The sequence below is a fragment of the Marmota marmota genome, unplaced genomic scaffold (assembly GCF_001458135.2).
Source record: "Marmota marmota marmota unplaced genomic scaffold, marMar, whole genome shotgun sequence".
NCBI lineage: Eukaryota > Metazoa > Chordata > Mammalia > Rodentia > Sciuridae > Marmota > Marmota marmota.
In genome coordinates, this window is record NW_025999853.1 from 49,476,293 (window position 1) to 49,499,658 (window position 23,366).

The 23,366-nt window shown below is 44.6% G+C and overlaps 1 protein-coding gene across 5 annotated transcripts; it reads left to right on the forward strand.

Annotated features, from left to right (window-relative positions):
- The first annotated feature begins 1,729 nt into the window (after positions 1-1,729).
- On the forward strand, positions 1,730-22,468 carry Smarcc2 (SWI/SNF related, matrix associated, actin dependent regulator of chromatin subfamily c member 2). Of its 5 annotated transcripts, none has more exons than XM_048807514.1 (29): positions 1,730-1,918; positions 2,672-2,757; positions 3,203-3,284; positions 3,385-3,477; positions 4,597-4,666; positions 4,899-4,968; positions 6,863-6,938; positions 7,087-7,218; positions 7,320-7,435; positions 7,808-7,932; positions 9,845-9,904; positions 10,050-10,087; positions 10,330-10,460; positions 10,731-10,802; positions 14,080-14,193; positions 14,756-14,909; positions 15,599-15,691; positions 15,924-16,043; positions 16,135-16,197; positions 16,559-16,817; positions 17,024-17,185; positions 17,456-17,520; positions 17,724-17,856; positions 17,936-18,102; positions 18,852-18,986; positions 20,010-20,391; positions 20,709-20,792; positions 21,070-21,135; positions 21,692-22,468. In XM_048807514.1, exons 1-29 carry the CDS (start codon positions 1,745-1,747, stop codon positions 21,766-21,768), a joined length of 3,399 nt encoding a protein of 1,132 aa, XP_048663471.1. In that variant the 5' UTR covers positions 1,730-1,744; the 3' UTR covers positions 21,769-22,468. The 5 variants fall into 5 exon arrangements, with proteins under 5 accessions (XP_048663471.1, XP_048663476.1, XP_048663484.1 ...); XM_048807519.1 differs by having other exon boundaries at positions 15,927-16,043; XM_048807527.1 differs by lacking the exon at positions 21,070-21,135.
- Positions 22,469-23,366: the final 898 nt, after the last annotated feature.

The following is a 23,366-nucleotide window of genomic DNA, read 5'->3' on the forward strand; positions in this document are numbered from 1 at the left end:
CCCCGCCCCCACCGCTGTGCCCTCTGTCCCTGTTTTTCTCCACTGTCGGATGCCTGCAGCCCACCCTCCCTTAAGCCATCGCCTTCACGGCTTTCCCCAGAGAGACTGCGGGCCGGGGGTGGACGAGGTGCCGAATGGGCGCCTTCCCCCTCCTCTCCAGTGTACCCGCCACTGCGCCCGCCAGGGCTCCCTACGGAGCCAGGTACCAGCGGGGCTAAGGCCTCCCTGGTGCTTTGTGTATGTTCTGAGAGAGATGATGAAAGCAGGAGGGTAAACAGCCACAGAGCAGGCCGAAAGGGTCTCTACCCGGGTATCACCTGTCTCCATGGCTCATCACCCACCTCGCCTCCATCTAAAGGGCAACAAAACCTCCCAGGGGGAGGGGTACCGAGTTTCTGGGCAGTGGTCCCTTCTAAGACCAGTCCTAGGCTTCACAAAGAAGTCACCGGCAGCCTAGATTTGCATTGCTTTGGGTTTAGGGTCCAGAGGCACAGATAAGCTTTATATCTCCAGCCCCCACCCCATAACTGGGGATAATGAAGTAGTGAACAAAAAAAAAAAAAGCTTAAGAAACCTTACCTGTCTTCTACCAGGCCTCTTCCTGATGCCTTCTTTGTGTCTAAGCCCGATTTTTTCTGTAGATGGCCTGCCTGTCTTCCTTCTCACTGTCCCCAGTTATGGGTTCTTTTTCCTAGCTTTTTTCAGCTCCCCAATTCTTACTGCCCAGCTTTGTTGCCTGTCAGAAGTGTGATGGGTGATTTAGGAGAACTCCACACTAATCCTGGTTATGAGCCTGCCCCTGATATCCCTCCAGGTTTCGCTGGAGTCAGAATCCTGACAAACAGCTGCCAGGCTGTGGCTTGTCTGTACCCCAATGTGAGGCTCTAGTTCCCAGACTTCTGAAACCTTTAACCTTTTGAAGGGAGATCAATCAGTCTAGGGGTTTAGACTCAGCCCTGGGGGGATTGAAAGCTTGTGACCTGGTTCATCTTTCATGCTTTTAGCTCTTTGTCATTTACCTTTCCCTTTACAGATCTTTTTATACCTCCCACTGAGAGGTGTCCTTTTCTCAGTGGAAACAAGGGTCAATAGGTAAAGAGAAAGTCTCCTGAGTTTTAAATTAGAACAGAAGGCTAGGATGCTATGTAGTATGATAGGGAAGTTTTTAAGAAGGCCCAAGGTTGCTTGTCTTGGATATAGCTTCCTCAGGATAGACATCTCCTCATCAGGCTTGGGAGTAGATAGTCCTTCCCAGCTAGGAGGGCCTAGGAAGACATTTATGCCCAGGTCTAGCAGAAGCAGAATGCACAAGCTCACTCAGCTTGACCTACCTTACTTCCTTGCTTCTTTTTCTTTAGACTACATGGTAAGGGTAATTGTTGCATTCTCAAAGTTCCCCTAAGAAATACACTGTTGTCCTCACTTAGAGCATCTAAGGGGTGTTGCTTCTCTGGCCTGAACTTAATAGTTTTAGAATTTTACAACCCTCTGTGCTGTTGGCTGGAGATCAGATGCCAAGATAACAGGATCCTGCAACTCCAATTTCAGGGTGTAGCTGAGGAAGAGTAGGACGCTTTCCTTACTGTCAGCATCCAATCCTGGCAGCCTAGGCTAGTAGCAGCAGAATCCAGTTTTCTGGTTAAAGGTTTCTAGGGTCTCCTTTCTACCATATTCTTTGGAAGAGAAAGACACCATTTTCTATGCCCCAGAGTCTTCCAGAGCCCCTGGGGAAGAAATATGGGAGATGATAAACCATTATCTGGGTCTATTTTTCTTTCCTTTCTCTGCCTTTTCCCAGTATATACAAGCTGAACCACCTACTAACAAGTCCCTGTCTAGTCTGGTCGTACAGTTGCTACAATTTCAGGAAGAAGTTTTTGGCAAACATGTCAGCAATGCACCGCTCACTAAACTGCCGGTGAGTGCAAAAAAAGGAGATCAGCCCTCCAAATAGGAGAGGGAATTGTATTTGTGAAAATATTTGAAATTTTCATTATTTTTAAAATTGGGGTTGTTACCTATTACAGTCTCTATCCTTGGTCAGGGTATGGTGGTTTGGCCTTGTCCCCAGTTTACTATTCCCTTAGTAATAGTTGTGTAACAAGTTACCTTGCATCTCTTGATATAGTTAAAAGGGTTTAAGATTGAAATTTGCACAGGTTTGTGTTCAAATCTTGGCTTTGCCATTTGATGGCTCAGTGATCTTGAGCAACCTTTGTGTGTCTTGGTTCCTTCATCTCTAGATGGAATTAATATACTTACTTATAGGATTTCTGCAATAGTAAATGAGGTAACCCAGTAAAGTGGTTGGCACAAGGTGGTGCTTTGTATACATTGGTTTCTTTCTCTTCTAGGCCATATAACCCTTTATATTGTCTCAAGGGTTAAATAATTCCAGCTTTAAGAGGGAGATCAGTTCAACATGAATTTTTTAAAATATTTTTTAGTTGTTGATGGTGTCCACATGGTGACACCATACCTTTATTTTATTTTTTATGTGGTACTGACATAAAAATAATTGAACCCAGTACCTCACATGTACTAGGCAGGTGCTCCACCATTGAGCCAAAACCTCAGCCCTCAACATGGGATTTTGAGAAAGGATTTTTAAGTGATAAAGAGAATTTACAATTTAACTCTCATATACTTCTTCCCTGTCTGGATTTTATAGATCAAATGTTTCCTAGATTTCAAAGCAGGAGGCTCCTTATGCCACATACTTGCAGCTGCCTACAAATTCAAGAGTGACCAGGGATGGTGAGATGCCTTATCTCTATGCTTCTTATATTTAGATTAAAGAGAAACTCCTATTTCAATTCCCTGGGGTCTTTCTGGGGTGGGGGAACATAGGTAGAAATGCTATGTGTCTCTTATTTTGTTAGATCAGTCAGAAAAATAGTTGGGAGCCAGAGCAAAAAGAGATTCCAAGAGTGAATGTGGGTGTGTCTATGTGTGTATCTCAGCATGTATGTTATAGAGAAAGAGAGATTCTTAGGTTGGTATCTCAAGCTTTTCTTCACTCTTTTAGACTAAGTATAGAAGGATTTATGGAGTTGAGATCAGGAATCCCAGATCTCGGGTTCTTTTGGCAACATCTGTGACCAAGAGTACCTCCTAATTTCCCATGTTAAGGAGTTACATACCCTCACCTTATCCCCAGACATGAGCTATATCACTCACTAGATTATTGTCTCTTCACAAGGCGGCGTTACGATTTCCAGAATCCATCACGCATGGACCGCAATGTAGAAATGTTCATGACCATTGAGAAGTCTTTGGTACAGGTAATACTCACGAACCTTCCCCATGCATCATCTTCCCTCAGTGAGAATCCAAAGGACTCCTTCCGCATAACCTCATCTCATCTATTTCTTCATCCCACAGAATAATTGCCTGTCTCGACCTAACATTTTTCTGTGCCCAGAAATTGAGCCTAAATTGCTGGGGAAATTAAAGGACATTATCAAGAGACACCAGGTGAGTGGCAGGTCAGGAGAGGTTTCAGAAATTCCATGACTCTTTTCCTACTATTTTCCATATCAAGAAGCAGCTCCAAAAAAGACAGTAGAATGACTCGGACATAACTTTTCTATGTTCTTATATGATACACTACCAGTATAACTCTGCATCATGTACAACCACAAAAATGGAAAGTTATATTCCATCTACAATATGTCAAAATACATTCTACTGTCATATATAACTAAAAAGAACAAATCAAAAATAAAGAAAGAAATCGTAGGAAGTAATGTTAATTAAAAATACTTTTTAATTGTCAAAAAAAAAGCAACACTTAAATACCACTTTCTACTACATAGGTGGATTTCTCTACTTGGCAAAGACTAGAGTTAAAGCATTGAGCTTGGGCTGGGGATGTAATTCAGTGTTAAGAGTTCTTGCCTAGCATTCATGAGGCCCTGGGTTCAATTCCTAGTACTAGAAGAAAAAAAAAAAAGTATTGAGCCTTTTATTCCTGTTTCTCCCATTTCCCAATGCTGACACTTTTGATCACTGTTCCTAGAGACTGAATTGGCCTGGGGGAAGAAATATCCACTTCCACTAAACTAGAGATTGCCTGATTTCATACAAATGAAATCTCTGTTCTTTAGAACTAAATAATAACAAGCAGATGCCATTAATATGAACATTTAGTCAACTTAAAAATTTCCCCGGTGTGGATTATCTATTCAGAGGATTATCTATAGCAATACTTTTTTGTATTGGTATTTTTTAAAACATTTTTTTGTAGTTGTTGATTTACAGAATGCCTTTATTTTATTTGTTTATTTTTATGTGGTGTTGAGGAGTGAATCCAGTGCCTCACGCGTGCTGGGCAAGCTCTCTGCCACAGAGCTATAGCCCCAACCCTGTATTGGTATTTTTTGTAGCAATATTTTTTAAATTTTTCTCCTTTAACCATAATCCCAGGTGTTTTCCTCTGCCCCTCAACTGGTGTGTGCTAGGAACTAACTTTAATACCACTCTAAGCAGAGTATTAAGCAGACACATCTATGGTTACATCTTAAATTGGTTTATTTACACTAAAGATTAATTCAAATAGAACTATATTGATCTGCTTCTCCTTATGCCATTCAGGGAACAGTCACTGAGGATAAGAACAATGCCTCCCATGTTGTGTATCCCGTCCCAGGGAACCTAGAAGAAGGTAAGACCTGGGTTTTACTGGCCTCTGCAGTGGACAGCTTGTACTAGGAGGTGAAGGATCACCATGTAGCACCTAGGCTTCTCTCTCTTTTCAGCCCTGAATCTTCCTATCTTAAGTTCCTATTACCAAGTCCCCTGCTGCAACTGGAGAGTGCTCAGTTAGACTTTTTCCAGAGTTACTTTTTGTGTTCCCCTTTAGCTTACTTGTCTCCCTTTTCTCTCTCTATCCCCAGAGGAATGGGTACGACCAGTCATGAAGAGGGATAAGCAGGTTCTTCTGCACTGGGGCTACTATCCTGACAGGTGAGGATGGGTTCCTGGGGCAGGTTTAAGTACAAGAGCCAGAACCAGAAGTCCTAGAACATATTGAAGAGCGAAAAAAGCACTCTTTGGAGGTTATTTTTAGGTAACTTAATTTGTTCTCCAACCTAATATGTGAGTCCTCTGTCTTGTGGGAGATTTAGACTTATTGGACAAGGCTTAGGCTAAAAGGATTTGAGCTTTATGTGTGAAATGATTATCTGTGTGTGTGTGTATTTTGGATGGTTTTCTTTACTTGAGTTCTGGAAACAGCTAAGCAAATTCCATACCACTGAACTATACCCCCAGTTCCCCAGTATAATTTCTGATAAGTGTTAAAATAATCTGACAATAGGAAAATGTTTTAACAAATTTGTATATCTACTCAGTGGGCTATTATATGGCCTTTAAGGTGATATAAAATAATATGGATAATTTATAGATGAAAATAATGGCAAAAAGTAGCATGTAAGTCAGGCACAATGGTGTGGACTTATAGTCCCAGCTACTCTGGAGGCTAAGGCAAGGGAATTATTTGAACCCATGAGTTCATAAAGCCCCACAGCAAGACCCCATCTTATAATAAATAAATAAATCTAGGGGCTGATTTTATATAGCTCATGAGGTCTGAGTTCTATCCCCAGGATTACAAAGGAACTGCAACAAAATAATATCTACTATGATACAATTGTGTAAAACCAAATTGGTACAGGAAAGTGTTTCCAGGAAAAATATGTATACTGAGTGTCAAGAGTAGTTATATTAGGTTGATTCTTTTTGTTTGTTTTTGTTTTAATTTGGTACCTGGAATTGAACTCTGGGACACTTAACCACTGAGAAACATCTCCAACCCTTTTTATTTTTTATTTTGAAACAGAGTCTTACTGAGTTGCTTAGGGTCTTGCTGAGTTGCTGATACTGGCCTCAAATTTGCAGTCCTACTGCCTCAGCCTTCCAAGTTGCTGGGATTATAGGCATACACCACCATACCCAGATCATTCAATTTTTTAAGTCTACTTTTAGTTGATAAATTACAATTGTACATGTCCATGGCATACAGAGTTTTTTTGTTGTAATTGTTGTTTTGCAGTACTGGCTGACACATGCTAGCAATCTGCCATTGATTTACACCACAGCCCTTTAAAAAATATATTTTTTGAGTCAGGCCCAGTGGTACAAACCTATAATCCCAGGTGCTTAGGAGGTTGAGGTAGGAGGGTTCCAAGTTCAAGGCCAGGCTGGGTAATTTACTGAGTCCCTGAATCAAAAAATAAAAAGGGCTGGGGATGCCAGGCATGGTGGGCACACACCTGTAATCTTAGCAGCTCGGGAGGCCAAGGCAGGAGGATCGGGAATTCAAAACCAGCCTCAACAACTTAGTGAGGCACTTAGCAACTCAGCGAGACCCTGTCTCTAAATAAAATATAAAAAAAGGGTTGCGGGGTATAGGTCAGTGGTAAAGAGCCTCTTGTAAAGATAGAATGAAATAGCATAGAATACAATAAAATTTTATTTTATTTTATTTTGAGACATTCATCCAGACTGGCCTCAAACTTGTAATCTTCCTGCCTCAGCCTCCTAAGTAGCTGGGATTATAGGTATGCACCACCCCACCTGGCCACAATGTGTTATTTTGACATACATATACAGTGTACACAGATCAAATTAGGATCATTAGCATATCCATCAACTCAAACATCGTTGTCTATTTTTTAAATGTTTTACAGTATGCTTCTATTACTTTATAGTGAAAAGAATCCCAACATTAATTGTGAAATAATTGTATCCAAAAAAAGCCAACAACCCAATACTTTTTTGAAAAATATAAAAATCTGCACTTTTCTATTTTACAACTCCATTCCATTAATTGTACTTCACACTCAATTTTTCCCGGCAGTTATGACACATGGATCCCAGCCAGTGAAATTGAAGCATCTGTGGAAGATGCCCCAACTCCCGAGAAACCTAGGAAGGTGAGTTTTTCTTATACCCCCTACCCCAGGAAAAATGCTAGGACCAGACCACTCTGGAGGTAAAGTGAGGGCTCTGTCCTCTTAAGGGTCGCTAGATAGAGCTGTGACTTCTAGGCTGTCTCCAACAGAGTCTGCTTTTGTACTTTAGGTTCATGCTAAATGGATCCTAGACACAGACTCCTTCAATGAATGGATGAATGAGGAAGATTATGAAGTAAATGATGACAAAAACCCTGTCTCTCGCCGGAAGAAAATTTCAGCTAAGACATTGACAGATGAGGTGAAAATTCTATTCTTTCCAGGAGCCCTTAGCCTAAGTCTCAAAACAAATCTTCACTGAGGATTATAGACTGACATTTGTCTCAATTCTTTGTCCTTCAGGTGAATAGCCCAGATTCAGATCGAAGGGACAAGAAAGGAGGGAATTATAAGAAGAGAAAGCGCTCCCCCTCTCCTTCACCAACCCCAGAAGCTAAGAAGAAAAATGCTAAGAAAGGGTATGCCGACCCCTAACCTGTCGCCACTTTCACTGTTCTTTCCACACCATGTCAAAGGAAAAATGGATAAATCCCTTTCTATAATCCCCGGGCCCTGACCTGTGTATGCCATAACACTACAGCTGTACTGAAAGAAATAGATGAGATTTTTAGGGGCCCAGTTGTTAGTTCTAGTCCCAGCCACCAGTAAGTTTAAAAGAGGTCTTAATCACCAAATAAAAAGGCTTTGCCATCTCCCATCACTCTGCAGTTACTGATTTCTGTTTGTGCTCAGCTCTACCCTTGGGATTCTCTCTAGTTTCCCTTCACTTGAGCCCCAATTTTCAGGGGCACTTTGTGCAAGGATGACCAGGTATTTTCTTTCATTCTCAGTCCCTCAACACCTTACACTAAGTCAAAGCGTGGCCACAGAGAGGAAGAGCAAGAAGACCTGACAAAGGACATGGATGAGCCCTCTCCAGTCCCCAATGTAGAAGAAGTGACCCTGCCCAAAACAGGTACAGGCCAAGCCAAGCTCCTGGGACCCATACCTACTCCCTATCCTACCACTCCAGTGCCAAACTCCTGAGCGGGCTGATTTCCCAGGTTTAGCTCCAAGTCTACAAGTTGCTTTCCCTTCAATCTAGCTGGTTATTGAAATTGTTATCATTACCATGGAAAATCCTCTCACTTCACATTCATATATGGTTGTGGACTTGTTTTGTGCCTAGTAATAGCTGTCTCCAAATACACACACACACACACACACACACAAACTCTCTCTTTTTTTGGTGCAATCATGAGTATCAAATCCAGGGCCTCACATGTGCTAGGCATATACTGTAGTGCTGAGCTACATCACTAGCCCTTACATGTACTATTAAGCCACTACTTTGGAACCATTATAAAACACATGCAAATATTATCTTGAAAAATGGAAAAGTGGGTACTAGGGTTGTAGCTCAGTGGTGGAGCGCTTGCCTCACACAAGTGAGGCACTGGGTTCAATCCTTGGTACCACATAAAAAAATAAAATAAGGTAAAGAAAATAAAGGGGCTGGGGATGTGGCTCAAGCGGTAGCGCGCTCGCCTGGCATGCGTGCGGCCTGAGTTCGATCCTCAGCACTACATACAAACAAAGATGTTGTGTCTGCCGAAAAATAAATATTAAAATTCTCTCTCTCTCTCTCTCTCTTAAAAAAAAAAAACCCTCTATAAAAAAAAGAAAAGGTATTGTGTCTATCTACAACTAAAATAATTTTTTTAAAAAATGGAAAAATGTAAAGGATAATAAAAACAAAGGTAAAGACAAGTTCTAATAGTTTCTTCCTATAGGTGATCCTAAAGTGGATCATCTTTTGTGTCCTACCGGAGAATCCAACTTTGGATACCATTGCTCTATAATACTGGTTTATAATCTGTATTCCATAGACTAGCCCCAAGTATTCCAGAAATATATCTGAGGGATAGAGTTTGGAAAGTTGCTGAGAGAGAAGTATTCCCCACTTCTTCCCTCCTCAGATCAACTCACCTCTGTATCTATGTTTTGTCCCAAGATTTTGTCTATAAATTTAGTTTATGAAACTCCTCTGCTTTCAGAAATGTTTGAGGTCTGGCTGGGGGTGTATCTCAGTGGTAGAGCATGTTCCTATCACGCATGAGGCTGGGTTCAATCCCCTGAACCAAAAAAAATAGAGCGGGGATAGTCAAGATCACAGGATCACAATTAGTAGGCAGGGGATAAGGTTTAGTGGTAGTGTTTGCCTAGCATGTGCAAGACCTTGAGTTCAGTTCCTAGCACCACAAAAAAAAAGAAATTAAAAAAAAAGAAAGGTGAGAAAAAAAAGTTTTAAGATCTAACCACTTATTCCCCTACAGAGTGACTTTGTTCAGACTCTGTCTCAGTCCATTAAGAGTAAGTGAGTTTAGCCGGGTGCAGGGTGATATGTGCCTATAATCCCACAGGCTCAGGAGGCTGAGGCAGGGGGATCACGAGTTCAAAGCCAGCCTCAGCAAAAGCAAGGTGGTAAGCAACTCAATGAGACCCTGTCTCCAAATAAAATACAAAATAGGGCTGAGGATATGGCTTAGTGGTTAAGTGCCCCTGAGTTCAATCCCTGGTACCAAAGAAAAAAAAACAAAAGTGAGTTTATAGATATATAAGTGATAGAGATAAGGATCTATCAAAGACAAGAATGACTTTTACGTATACATAGATAAAGAAGTTAATTGAATTTTTGGTTGAAGACATGAGTAAAGTAGCAAGTGAGTTTCAAGCTCTAGATTGATTGTAACCAGAGGGCGTTAGTATATTTTGTGATCAAATGGAGAAAATTATTAAGAGAAAGTGAGATCTCTAGAACTATTAACAGTGGAGGATAAGATATTGGTTTTGGCAGTGTCTGATAAAATGACTTTTTCTTCTGGCAGTCAATACTAAGAAGGACTCGGAGTCAGCCCCAGTCAAAGGAGGCACCATGACTGACCTAGGTAAGATGGGAGCTGCAGCAAGGCAGGCACGAGGCTCCAGTAGGGCTCAGCTGCCACCTTCCCCTAACCTGACAAGGTTTTCCATTAGGACCCTCCTGCCCCTTAGTAGGCTCCAGCCTTACATCTTGCTCTCTTTCTCTTTCAGATGAGCAGGAGGATGAAGGCATGGAGACCACGGGCAAGGTGGAGCCAGTTTAGAGAGGCCCTACCTCTCTATGTGATTCTGATTTGTGATTATAAGTTCCTTCTACCACCATAGACTAATCCTAGCTGTTGCTCAAAACTCTTACCCCTTCCATGTCCTGGGGCCCATTATGCTCAACCTATCACCCATTCTCAGTGTCCACATTCCTGGGCTGTGGGAACAGCAAAGGGTTGCTGGGGGGAAGTGGGAATGTTGTGTCCAGCAGCCTCCATACTCATAGGATGAGGATGAAAGCAGTACGGGGAACAAGGGGGAGCAGACCAAGAATCCAGACCTGCATGAGGACAATGTGACTGAGCAGACCCACCACATCATCATTCCTAGCTATGCTGCCTGGTTTGATTACAACAGGTATTATCATTAGGTTCTTATTTTCCTTCTTCCAGGGGTCAGTGGGTTGTTTTTTCCCCCTGCCTTATCCAAACAAATATTTTCTTCCATGAGATAGACCAGGGTGTGCTTCAGTTTTAGAAAAGCTCCTGGTTTCTTGAAAATTCTCAAGTTTCTCATTTCTTCCTAGTTTTGAACTGTTTGCCTCCCCACCTTGTAGACTTTTCCTCCTTTTTGGACTTTTCTCCCTCCCCCCGGCACCTTCTGAATCTATCTTGCCTTCTCTTGCAGTGTTCATGCCATTGAGCGGAGGGCTCTCCCTGAGTTCTTTAACGGCAAGAATAAGTCCAAGACTCCAGAGATGTAAGGAAATTTCAACTCATGATTTTTTTCTTCTTCCTATCCCCATTCATCCTTCCTTATCCAGACTGTTCAGTTAAGCAAACTTTTCTTGAACTTCATCTACCTCAGGCATTGTGCTAAGCTTATGAAAACATGATACCTGCTGTAGCCCAGCACTTAGATGCATGTTCTTTAGAAGGGTTTACCTAAGGATGATGGATTTTAAAGTGTATTCTTCTGTGTAAAACAAATGCCTGTTCCAGTGCTTCAAATTCTGTACAGGGTACAGAGCTTTTAAATCCAAAAATCATGTATAACCGTAGCATAGGCAATAGCTTTGACTAAAGGGTAAATGTTTATTATCAGGCTGTCTCTGAGAATAGTTTTTTTTTTTTTTTTTAGTTGTAGATGGACACAATATCTTTATTTATTTATTTTTGTGTGGTTCTGAGGAATCGAACCCAGTGCCTCACGCATGCAAGGCAGGCCCTCCACCACTGAGCCGTAGCCCCAGCCCATATGAGAGTATATTTTGCTAGGAAAAACAAGAGAAGGAACCAAGGGAAGACCAATCTGTGAATTAAGAGATGAAGAGTGCTCTCTGAGAGAGAAATATGTAAAGTACAGGCTTGGGGCTCAGGAGGATTTATCTCCTTTAAGGTTTGGCTATGTCAAACTGGCTTTAGATGAGATTTGGCAATCTTCCGAGGTTGTGGATACTTCAGAATAGATATATGATGAGGTGGATGAGAGCCAGGGGATCTACCACTGGCCCACATCTCTAGCCCTTTTTATTTTTTAAGAAAGTGTCTTGCTAAATTGCCCAGGCTGTCTTTGAACCTGTAATCCTCCTACCTCAACCTCCCAAATCGCTGGGATTACAGGTATGCATTACCACACCTAACTTGGAGGCGGGGTCTGGCCTCCAACTTGTGGTCCTCCTGCCTCAGCCTCCTGAGTCACTGGGATCACAGGTGTGCACCACAAACAACCAGTTTTTTCCTTTTTGTAAGATATTGGGGATAGAACCCAGGGCCTTGTGCTTGCTAGATAAGCACTCTACCACTGAGCTACATCCTTAGCCTTTTTTTTTTTTTTTTTTTTTTTTGGTACCATGAATTGAACCCAGGGGTGTTTAACTGCTGAGCCATATCCCCAGCCCTTTTTATTTTGAGACAGGGTCTCTTTAAGTTGCCTGGGGCCTCACTAAATTGCTGAGGCTGACTTTGAACTTGCCAGCCTCCTATCTCAGCCTCCCAAATTGCTGGGATTACAGGTGTGTGCCATCATGCCTGGCTATCCTCAGTCCCTCTTAAAGGCTTTCTGTATTTTGAGATGAGTGTCACTAATTTTCCCAGGCTGATTTCTAACTTTTGATCCTTCTGCCTAAGCCTCCTGAGTTGCTGGATTATAGGCATACTACACTGCACCCAGCCATTAATTTAATCTTTTTTTTTTTTTTCTTGGTCCCAGGATTGAACTTGGGGCACTTGGCCACTGAGTCACATCCCCAGCCCTAATTTGTATTTTATTTAGAAACAGGGTCTCACTGAGTTGCTAATTAGCGTCTTGGTGCAATTTCTGAGGCTGGCTTTGAACTCACGATTCTCCTGTCTCAGCCTCCCAAACCTCTGGGATTACAGGCGTGAGCCACTGTGCCCGGTCAGTCCTATTTTTGTATTTTATTTAGAGACAGTGTCTTACTGAGTTGCTTAGTGCCTTGCCATTGCTGAGGCTGGCTTTAAACTCACGATCTTTCTGTTTCAGCTTCTCAAGCTGTTTTGGTTACAGGTGTGTGCCACCACATGCAGCTAATTTAATCTTTACATTAACCTCAGAGGTGGTTACTGTTATTACCTCCAGTTTACAGATTAGGAAACTAGGGTATAAATATCTACGTCACTTGCAGGTAAGTTCACAGTCAGTAAAACCGGAATCCGTATCCTTTAGTCTGGTTTTATTCTCAAACTTTACACTGTACCTTATAACAGCTACTAATTTTTGAGCTCCTGCAATATATCAGACACTATACTAGTACTTTACAGACCTCTTTAATCCTCAGTGGACATTTCATTTTATAGAGCGGCGGAATCTGAGTTTCAAGAAAGAGCAGTAATTTGCCAAGACCATCATAGTAGATTGGGGATTTGAATGTAAATCTTTCTAACTTCAAAGCCTAAATTCTTTCTCTGAAATCATGCTGACGACCTGGATGCATGGATAAAAACTTCATTTTAACATCTGATTTTGGAAACAAAGGCACTTTTTCTTACTTTTAGGTTCCTTGTTCAAAAGTTGGGTAAAACATCCCCAATTATAACTAAGTTAATAGTTCATTAACCTAAAAAAATCCCACAAAGCCAAATGTGATGGTAACTTAATTAAAATCTTGTGTCAAAAAATAGAAAGGGTTGAGGATGTAGCTAGGTGTGGTGGTGCATTCCTGTAATCCTAGCAACTTGGGAGACTGAAGCATGAGGACCACAAGTGTGTGGGAATGTAGCTCACTTGTAGAACATTCTTAGGTTCAATCCCTAGTACCCTAAACAAAAAAGTAAATAAGGCTGGGCACGGTGGAGCATGCCTTTAATACTAGCAGCTCTGGAGATTGATACAGGAGAATCACAAGTTCAAAGCCAGCCTCACAATTTAGCAAGGCACTTAGCAACTCAGCAAGACCCTGTCTCTAAGTAAAATATTAAAAAGGGCTGGGGTAGGAAAAATGGTAGAATGAGATGAACATCATTACCTTAGGTACGTGTATGACTGCTCTTATGGTGTGACTCCACATCATGTACAACCAGGGAAATGAAAAGTTGTGCTCCATTTATGTACAATAAATCAAAATGCATTCTGCTGTCATGTATAACTAATTAGAACAAGTAAAAAAAAAAAAGTTTGAATCCCTTGCATTTAACATATAGCAGGCACTCAGTATTTTTTTTATTTGTTCTTTTTAGTTATACTTGATGGTAGAATGTATTTTGATGTATTATACATATATGGAATATAACTTCCCATTCTTGTGGTTGTACACGAGGTGGAGAGGCACTGTTTAAATACTGGCACTCCAGTATTTATTGACTCAAAAAATCTACTCTTTTCCATCATTCTCATGCAGAATGGGTCTTTAGTTTTGTTCTTGTTGCAGATTGAACCTAAGGCCTCACACATGCTAGGCAAACATTCTACCACTGAACTACATCTTCAGCTGAGTCATTAGTTCTTATCATTTTTCCTACCCTTCAGCCCTCACCCAGCATTTATTTTTCTTCTTGTTTTCTCTGTCTCTTGTAAGCTACCTGGCCTATCGAAACTTCATGATTGACACTTACCGACTGAACCCTCAGGAATATCTCACCTCGACTGCCTGCCGTCGGAACCTGGCAGGTGACGTCTGTGCCATCATGAGGTAGGTCTTGCAGCTGAGGCAAAGGGGTATGGGAGTATGTCTCCCTGTGGATGTCTTGGCAGAACTAGAGATGCCTGCAAGAAACATAGGGGAACCAGCAGGAGAGTACCTCTAGAGAAAGACCAAGTACAGGATAGAGGAATAAGTGACTTGAGGGATTGGAAATGTAGAATAGAAGGAGAAAGAAGGAACGTGTTTGTAGCTGAAAGATAGTGGTTTGGGGTTTTTTGGTTTTTGTTTTTGTTTTTGTAGTTGTAAATGGACAGAATGCTTTTATTTGGTTATTTTTATGTAGTGCTGAGGATCAAACACAGTGCCTTGCACATGTTAGGCAAGTGCTCCACCACTAAGCTACAGCCCCAACCTGTGGTTCAGTTTTACTAGTTATTAATTGGTAGTTGCTATGGAGGAGGGTCCAGGGTAGAGTGAGTGCTTAGGTGTCACTGGTGAATGATGGGAATAGAATGAACAAAGAACAGGGTAACGGGGAGAGGCCTCCAGCCTCCTCCTCATGTACCTTTCTGACTATGCTGTGTAACACTGACTGTCTTTCTTCTCATAGGGTCCATGCCTTCCTAGAACAATGGGGTCTTATTAACTACCAGGTGGATGCTGAGAGTCGACCAACCCCAATGGGGCCTCCACCCACTTCTCACTTCCATGTCTTGGCTGACACGCCATCAGGGCTGGTACCTCTGCAGCCCAAAACCCCACAGGTAGGGTGAGGGACTGTGGGGACAGGATAGGGGTGGGTAAGATTGGGTCTCTTTGGACTTTTCTTTTTCTGGTTTATAGGGTAATGTTTCAGGAGTGCTTTGAGGCTTCTTCCTTTTCCATGGTATGCACAGGGCCACAGGAATCAGCCCCATGTGTTTAGCACCTTCCCTCAGCCTCAGTATTTAAGGCCATGAGGACTTGCTGAGGGAGAAGAGTCACTTCGTGTCCTCAGGAAGCAGACAGGCTAATGTAGGGGATGAAGCAGATAGAGAAAAATGTCTCAAAATTAGTATCTCAAAATTAACTTGTGTGAACTTTTAAAATTTTGTCATTTTCCACATTTTTTTAATTTTTGCCTCATAATTATTACCACCTCCATTTTTTTTTTAACATTTCCATTTCACTGAATACAAAATTTAAGAGGAGAAAGGCTATGTGGCTTGCCCAAGGTCACAGAGTATCAAATCTAAGATTTGAACCTAATTGTCCAGCTCCTAAGAGAACCTATAAAGGTACATGTGAATTCAAGTGAATATCATGCCAACTACCTGTGTAATTAATCATGGAGGGAGCTTGGAACAGTGGCATGAATGCCCCCATGAATGCCCAGCATTGGTTTTGAGGCCTCCAGGGCCTTGGCCTGGCCATTTCCTGCCCAGCCTCCATGACGCCAAGCTCTGTCCCCCAGGGCCGCCAGGTTGATGCTGATACCAAGGCTGGGCGGAAGGGCAAAGAGCTGGATGACCTGGTGCCAGAGACGGCTAAGGGCAAGCCAGAGCTGGTAGGTGGGGTGCAGACCCCGCTGGGCTTCTTATTTGCCCCTTTATTGGGGGGGCCCTGCCTGGGAAGAAGAGACATGAGAGCAGAGGAGCTACAGCAGTGAGGGAGGAAGTCCCACCCAGAGCATCCCTGGCTTTGGGAAGGAAGCTCCTTCTGTCTGTTTTCTCTTTCTGTCTGCCCCTGGCTCCCTGTGGTCACCTCCACTCACCTCTTTCTTTCCCCTCCACAAATAGCAGAGCTCTGCTTCCCAACAAATGCTCAACTTTCCTGACAAAGGCAAAGAGAAACCAACAGACATGCAGAACTTTGGACTGCGCACAGACATGTACACAAAGAAGAATGTTCCCTCCAAGGTATGAGTTGTGGCTAACCTGGGGTAGAGGACCTTTCCTCCCCACAGGTCCCAGGCTCCTCTCTCCTGACCCGTCCATGTTTCTCCTGTAGAGCAAAGCTGCAGCCAGTGCTACTCGAGAGTGGACAGAACAGGAAACCCTGCTACTCCTGGAGGTAATTGGGGCAAGAAAAGGAGAATTCTGCAAAAGCAAAAATGGCTGGGGTGCCAGTCATGCTTGTGAGTGAGGAGGGCTTATAGAATCTGCTGTGAGCCGAGAAAAATTGTGCCCTGGTCCCCCGCATCCCACTACCCGTAGCATCTGCCCAGGAATGGCTCCAGACCAAGGATTGGAGCCATTTTACTAACTTTATATCCTTTCTTAGTGCTACTTGGAGATCCCCTTTGGACCCAGCAGAGTACTCAAAAAACAGAACACAGAGAGCTTTGAAGCCAGCTGCCCTTAGTAGGATGGGGGTTTTGACCTTCGAGAAAGTGGCTAAGTAAATGGAGTTGTGTCTCCACCACTACCACCAGGCCCTGGAAATGTACAAGGATGACTGGAACAAAGTATCCGAGCATGTGGGAAGCCGTACGCAGGACGAATGTATCTTGCATTTTCTTCGCCTTCCCATTGAAGACCCCTACCTGGAAGACTCAGAGGCCTCCCTGGGCCCCCTGGCCTACCAGCCCATCCCCTTCAGTCAGTCGGGCAACCCTGTTATGAGCACGGTTGCCTTTCTGGCCTCTGTCGTCGATCCCCGAGTCGCTTCTGCAGCTGCAAAGTCAGCCCTAGGTATTTGGGGGTGGTGGTGACCCAGCCTTCTTAGTTTGCTTTGAAACCCTCAAAAGTTTGGCTGCCCTGCTGACCTCAGCTTAGGAACCTGTCTAGGCTCTATTCTGGTCTTTGAAGAAAAGCTGGGCTTGTGAGGAAGCTTTCATAGGGATAGCTAGAACTGCCCACCTGGGCCATCTCAGCCTTATCTCCTCTGGGTCTTACAGAAGAGTTTTCCAAAATGAAGGAAGAGGTGCCCACAGCCTTGGTGGAGGCCCATGTTCGGAAAGTGGAAGAAGCAGCCAAAGTGACAGGCAAGGCTGACCCAGCTTTTGGTCTGGAAAGCAGTGGCATTGCAGGAACCACCTCCGATGAGCCTGAGCGCATTGGTAAGGCCTGGCAAGTTTCTAGGTTTCTCCCCTTTTCCCAAGAGTCAGAGTCACCTTGCATCCCTATGTTGTCCCTGCTCCACCGTGGCATCAGGGCACAATTCCAGTGGGAGAATTGGTGGGGTTTTTATTTTCCCCAGGATTTCACGTTAGGGGCTTTGGCTACTACTGGTCCTCTCACTGAGATTTTGGCTGGTAAAGGGTTGTTGGAAAAGTGTCATTCGCATGCTTTGACACCTCCCCTTTCTTTACCTTTCCCCTTGGGCCCAGAGGAGAGCGGGACCGATGAGGCACGGGCAGAGGGCCAGGCCACAGATGAAAAGAAGGAGCCCAAGGTATAGAGGGATTGACCTCGAGCTGGGAGGGGGTGCCAGGCACAGCTTGGTGGTGATGGGGAAGCTGGTGGCAAGGGCAGTCTCCTAAAGCCAGATCACCCCTGAAGTAAAAGGAGTAAAGTCAGTCCCCAGTCTAGGCCCTTTGTATAAGAGCTAGTCTCCCCAGCTCCTTATGTCTTTCTTTTCTTCTGCTGGGATGTCAGGAACCCCGAGAAGGAGGGGTTGTAGAGGAGGAAGCAAAGGAGAAAACAAGTGAGGCTCCCAAGAAGGATGAAGAGAAAGGAAAAGAAGGCGACAGTGAGAAGGAGTCAGAGAAGAGTGATGGGGACCCGATAGGTAAGCCTCCCTGAATGGTGGGTGTGGGTACAAAAAGATGTAAAGGTAGAGGGCTAACGCAGTTCTTGTCCTGGTCCAGTTGACTCTGAGAAGGAGAAGGAACCAAAGGAAGGACAGGAGGAAATATTAAAGGAAGTGGTGGAGTCGGAGGGGGAAAGGAAGACAAAGGTGGAACGGGATATTGGTGAGGGTAACCTCTCCACTGCTGCCGCTGCTGCTCTGGCTGCCGCTGCAGTGAAGGCCAAGGTGAGACCAGTTCCCAAAGATCCTGAGAAGAAGTGGCCCACTTCTCTAATCATTTCGCTTAGAGGAAGTCCTTCCTTGCTCATCCCTTAAACAATTTTATTTTCCGTTTTATTCTGAGAGTTAGTCATCTCTACTCTAAGCATTTTAAAGCTCTTAATATTGGGCCTGTTTCCAGCTCTGCATTTGACTTTGTCTTATCCTTATCACTCTATTTTTCTTCATGCTGGTTTTTTTTTTCTAAGATTTATTTTTTTGTTGTTGTAGTTGGACACGATACCTTCATTTTATTTATTTATTTTTATGTGGTGCTGAGAATTGAACCCAGGGCTGCACACATGTGATGCAATCACTCCACCGCTGAGCCACAACCCCAGCCCCTCTTCACGCTGTTTTTAAAAAAAAAAAAAAAAAAATCAAGCCTGGGTTGTGACCACAGAAATTAGGGTGGGATTGTTCGTTTGTTTGTTTTGGTACTGGAGATTAACCTAGGAGTGCTTTGCCACTAAGCTACATACTCAATTCATTTTATTTTTTATTTTGAGATAGTGTCTCACTAAATTGCTAATGCTGGCCTTAAACTTGTGACCTTCCTGCCTCAGCCTCCTGAGTCGCTCGGATTATAGGCATATGCCACTATGCCCAGCCAAGTTCATTCTTAAACCTACCAGCATCCACCCTACCCTGTCTCCCCAGAAACGTCTGCAGCTAGGTTCTCCCCTTGACATACTATACCACCCCTCCTTGTCTAGCACTTGGCTGCTGTTGAGGAAAGAAAGATCAAATCTTTGGTGGCCCTGCTGGTGGAGACCCAGATGAAAAAACTGGAGATCAAACTTCGACACTTTGAGGAGCTGGAGACAATAATGGACCGGGAGCGGGAAGCAGTGAGTAGCCTCCCCTAGGGGGTCATCAGGAGCTTGGAACCACATCTAGAGACTGAACTGGGTGTGAGAGAGAAAAAGGAGGAGAGAGGGAGAGGGAGAAACAGTAGGGTAGAAAGCCTGAGAATGACAAGGCTCTAAAGCAAAAGGGAGAGCAGCAGGTCAAGGCAGAGAGAGCCAGTCTCAGGCAATCAAGGAAAAGTGGCCTCATACATGAAGCTGTAGACTGAGGTCCTACAAAAGTCAGCTCCATGGAACAGAGATGCCAGTCAGGCTTTTTGGTTACTGCATCTCCAGGTCCTAGAACAGAGTTTGGTTTGCCCCATAGTAGACTCAATAAATCTTTGTCAAGTTATTGAATGGGTTGGAGAGATGATGAGAGGTTGGGGATTTCAGATTCAAAACATGAACTTGGAAAGGGAATGGGCCAGACAGGTTATTGAACCAATTTGTTTCTGAAAGGACTTTAAAAGAAATAGAAGATAGGGATCCTACCCTCAGAATTTTAGTTGGAGACATCAAATGTATGATAGGGAGACATCTGAAACAGTTAACAATGCTTAAAGTATCTGGCCAGTTCAAATTGAGAGGTTTCGTATACAGTATATAAGCCTGAGAAATCACAGAAAAAAAGTCAAAGCTCAGAGGCTAGTGAATTGAGCTCGGATGGCTTCTTAAAAATAGTAAGTTTCTAGCCAATTTTGGAGGAAGAAAAGAACTTCAGTTGACAAGAACTGGAAACATTTTCCAAATCAAGTTAAAATTAAGTTAAAAGTTTGGGAGCTGAAATGAGCCAGGGCTACCACCAGAGTGACTAGAATGCAGTAAGAAGTGATGTGGGCAGCAAGGAGACAAAAAAGGTCATGGAATTTATAGGAGGTGAAATGGGGAGGGACAGAGGAAGCACAAGGGTTAGATTTGGGGAAGCACCAGCATGGAGATGGGGTCTTTGAGAAAGCAGAGGGTGAGACATTTGCCTAGGGGTCATATGAAAAGCCAATAACAACATTGAATTGCCACTGGCAGCTGGAGTATCAGAGGCAGCAGCTCCTAGCAGACCGACAAGCCTTCCACATGGAGCAGCTGAAGTATGCGGAGATGAGGGCACGGCAGCAGCACTTCCAGCAGATGCACCAACAGCAGCAGCAGCCACCACCAACCCTGCCTCCAGGCTCCCAGCCCATACCCCCCTCAGGGGCTGCTGGGCCACCCACAGTTCATGGCCTAGCTGTGGCTTCAGCCTCTGTGGCCCCTGCTCCTGCTGGCAGTGGGGCCCCTCCTGGAAGCTTGGGCCCTTCTGAACAGATTGGGCAGGCAGGACCAACAGCAGGGCCACAGCAGCCACAACCAACTGGAGCCCCCCAGCCTGGGGCAGTCCCACCAGGGGTACCCCCCCCTGGACCCCATGGTAAGTGGTAGGTTTGGGAACTGGCTCCCTAGGAGCCAGGTGAACATTACAGTTGCCCACAGAGGGAAGACATGATGGGCCTAGAGATAATGGATTAGCTTTTTCCTATAGATGGTCCTACTTCTATTATGTCCTTAAGCCAGCAGGCATTTCTCCCCAAACCCAGACCTTTGGAATTTTGTTCTAAGAGTTACCCTTTATTCTAGTGTCAGGAAAATGGAACGTGGCACCAAGCAGTGGCTAGAGTGTCCTTGTTGTGAAAGTGAATAGGTGAGTGAGATTTTACTCCTCTAACCTTCCTCTCTCTTCATTGCCAGGCCCCTCACCGTTCCCCAACCAACAAACTCCTCCCTCAATGATGCCAGGGGCAGTGCCAGGCAGCGGGCACCCAGGCGTGGCGGGTAATGCTCCTTTGGGTTTGCCTTTTGGCATGCCGCCTCCTCCTCCTCCTGCTCCATCCATCATCCCATTTGGTAGTCTAGCTGACTCCATCAGTATTAACCTTCCCCCCTCCTCCTAACCTGCATGGGCATCATCACCATCTCCCGTTCGCCCCGGGCACACTCCCCCCACCTAACCTGCCTGTGTCCATGGCGAACCCTCTACATCCTAACCTGCCGGCGACCACCACCATGCCATCTTCCTTGCCTCTCGGGCCGGGGCTCGAATCCGCCGCAGCCCAGAGCCCTGCCATTGTGGCAGCTGTTCAGGGCAACCTCCTGCCCAGTGCCAGCCCACTGCCAGGTGAGAAGGGGCTAAGAGGGGAGAAGGGTGAGGGAGAGGGGTCCACATGGAGGGAGGGAGGGTTGGTGCGGAAGGGGTCAGGTACTAGAATTTCCACAATCTTTTTTTGAATATTCTGGTAAAATTAGAATGCAGGAGGAAGGGCCTTTCTGGCTGTCCTCTACCATTCCCCAACCTGGCAGCTGCCAACTCTGGGATGACGTTGGGGCCTTTCACTGGTGGGTCACGGAGGAGTCCTGTGGCAGAGAGCATCTCAGTCGTAAACTTGAAACACAGCTGTCTGTTTGCATGATGATTAGCATCCCTTGGCTTGTTCCCATCACATTCAATGCCCCATTTAGAGTTCCTTTTGGGGCAAGAAGATGACTTAGGGTATTATCAGTTTTTCCAATGGTGAGGTAGAAGAGGGTTTTGGGAAAAGGAAGTTGTACACTGTGGGTACCTCATTCATCTACCCACCCACTGCATGCCCTGCCTGGTTGGTTGTATGTGGAACCTGGGTCTATATCCCTCTCAACTGCTTATCCCAACTGATTCCTCTTCCTTTTCTCCACAGACCCAGGCACTCCCCTGCCTCCAGACCCCACGGCCCCAAGTCCAGGGACAGTCACCCCTGTACCACCTCCACAGTGAGGATCCAGCCAGACATCTCTCCCCCTTGCCCCCCACGGAGATCACAGTTCCAGGAACAGCCCTTCCCCACTGGGACCCTTCCCCAGCTGGAGAGTTCATCACTACGTAAGGAAAGCTCCTCCTGCCCCTCCACAGCCCCTTCCATGCCCAGCAGAGGCATGTACTTTTATATTGGATTATTCAAGGACTTCTGTTTAAAAGATGTTTCTAATGTCTGGGAGAGAGGATGGGATGGGATTGCTGCCCTCAAAGGAAGGAAGGGCCGGGGAAGGGTGTTTATACAAGGTTCTACTTAACCACTTCTAAGGGTGCACCCCCCTCAAAACTACTGCATTTTTTTACAGATAAAAAAAAATTAAGCCCTTCAAAAGGAAGATTTTAAAAAGCCACATTGGAGCTCCCTTTAGCTCACTAAAAAACAACCAACTTTTACACTTTTTTGAGGGGGGAGGGTAAGTTTTAAGAAAGGGAAATTATGGTTCTAAGGGGAGCTCTGGGGATGGAGTAAGGTTCCAAACCTTTCGCCCCAAGCCCCTTGGGAATAACTGAGTCAGCTCCCCTCACCCACTGCCTGATCATTCGTACCCATTCTCTCCTGCTTCCTCAGTGTGGCTGATTAGGCCGCCCTAACTCAGCCACTGATCCCTTTCCCTCTGAATGTCAGTTTCGTGTTTGTTTTAAAAGTCACCTGCTTAGTTGATGTCAGCGTATGTGTATTTGGTGGGTAAATAATTTTGGGGGGGACTCCTGTGGTAGGTAAAAGAAGAAGAAAGGGCGCTAGGAGCTGTTCTTCCTCCCTTCTCCGAGTTGTATCCATAAGCTTCTACGAGGTATGGAAGGGGGAGCTGTAAGACAATGGGAACTTTTTAAAACCTGAAGATTTCGAAAAGCACTTAAGCACCTCCTTCTTAAGACTTGGCTGGGGCACTCCCAAACTCTGCCCTCTCCCACCAAGACTGGCAGACCTCACTAATAGGGTTTCTCCAGATGAGGACCCAGGTTTGGGAACATCACAGCTTGGCTTCGCTCCCTGGATTCCAGTGCCTCCCCATTCCAGGTGCCCCCTCCTCCCCCTGCCCCTTGATATGGAGGCAAGTGGGATTCCAGGCTCTACACCAGTTCTTGGTTCCTCCTACCAGGCCCTTTGTTCCTCATGTCCCCATGTTTCTCTTCCTGTGCATCTTGGCACCTTTCTTCTGTTCAAAGTTTTCTGTAAATTTTCTCTTTTCTTCCCTTTTTTTTTTTCTTTTTTCTTTTTTTTTTTTTTTCTTTTTTTATAAATTAATTTGCTTTCAGTTCCATCTTGTGGATGCCTCTGTGTTCTCTTACCTGTGACTGTTAGGCAGGGGGATCGGGCTGGGGGTAGCATTCCTAGAGTCCCTCACAGGGGCATTCACCATTCATGGGGCTGGAGAGGCACTTTGCAAACTACAAGGCCTACAGACACTGTGCGGTTCTCCACTGAAGGCAGACGAGCTGTCAGGACTGGGCACTGCTGTAGCAGCAGAGACTCTCACCTGCCCTAAAAATAGCTGCTTGAGACTTGGAAGGACATGCCCATAACATAGAGATTTTGTATCTTTATCCTTTAGAAGTAG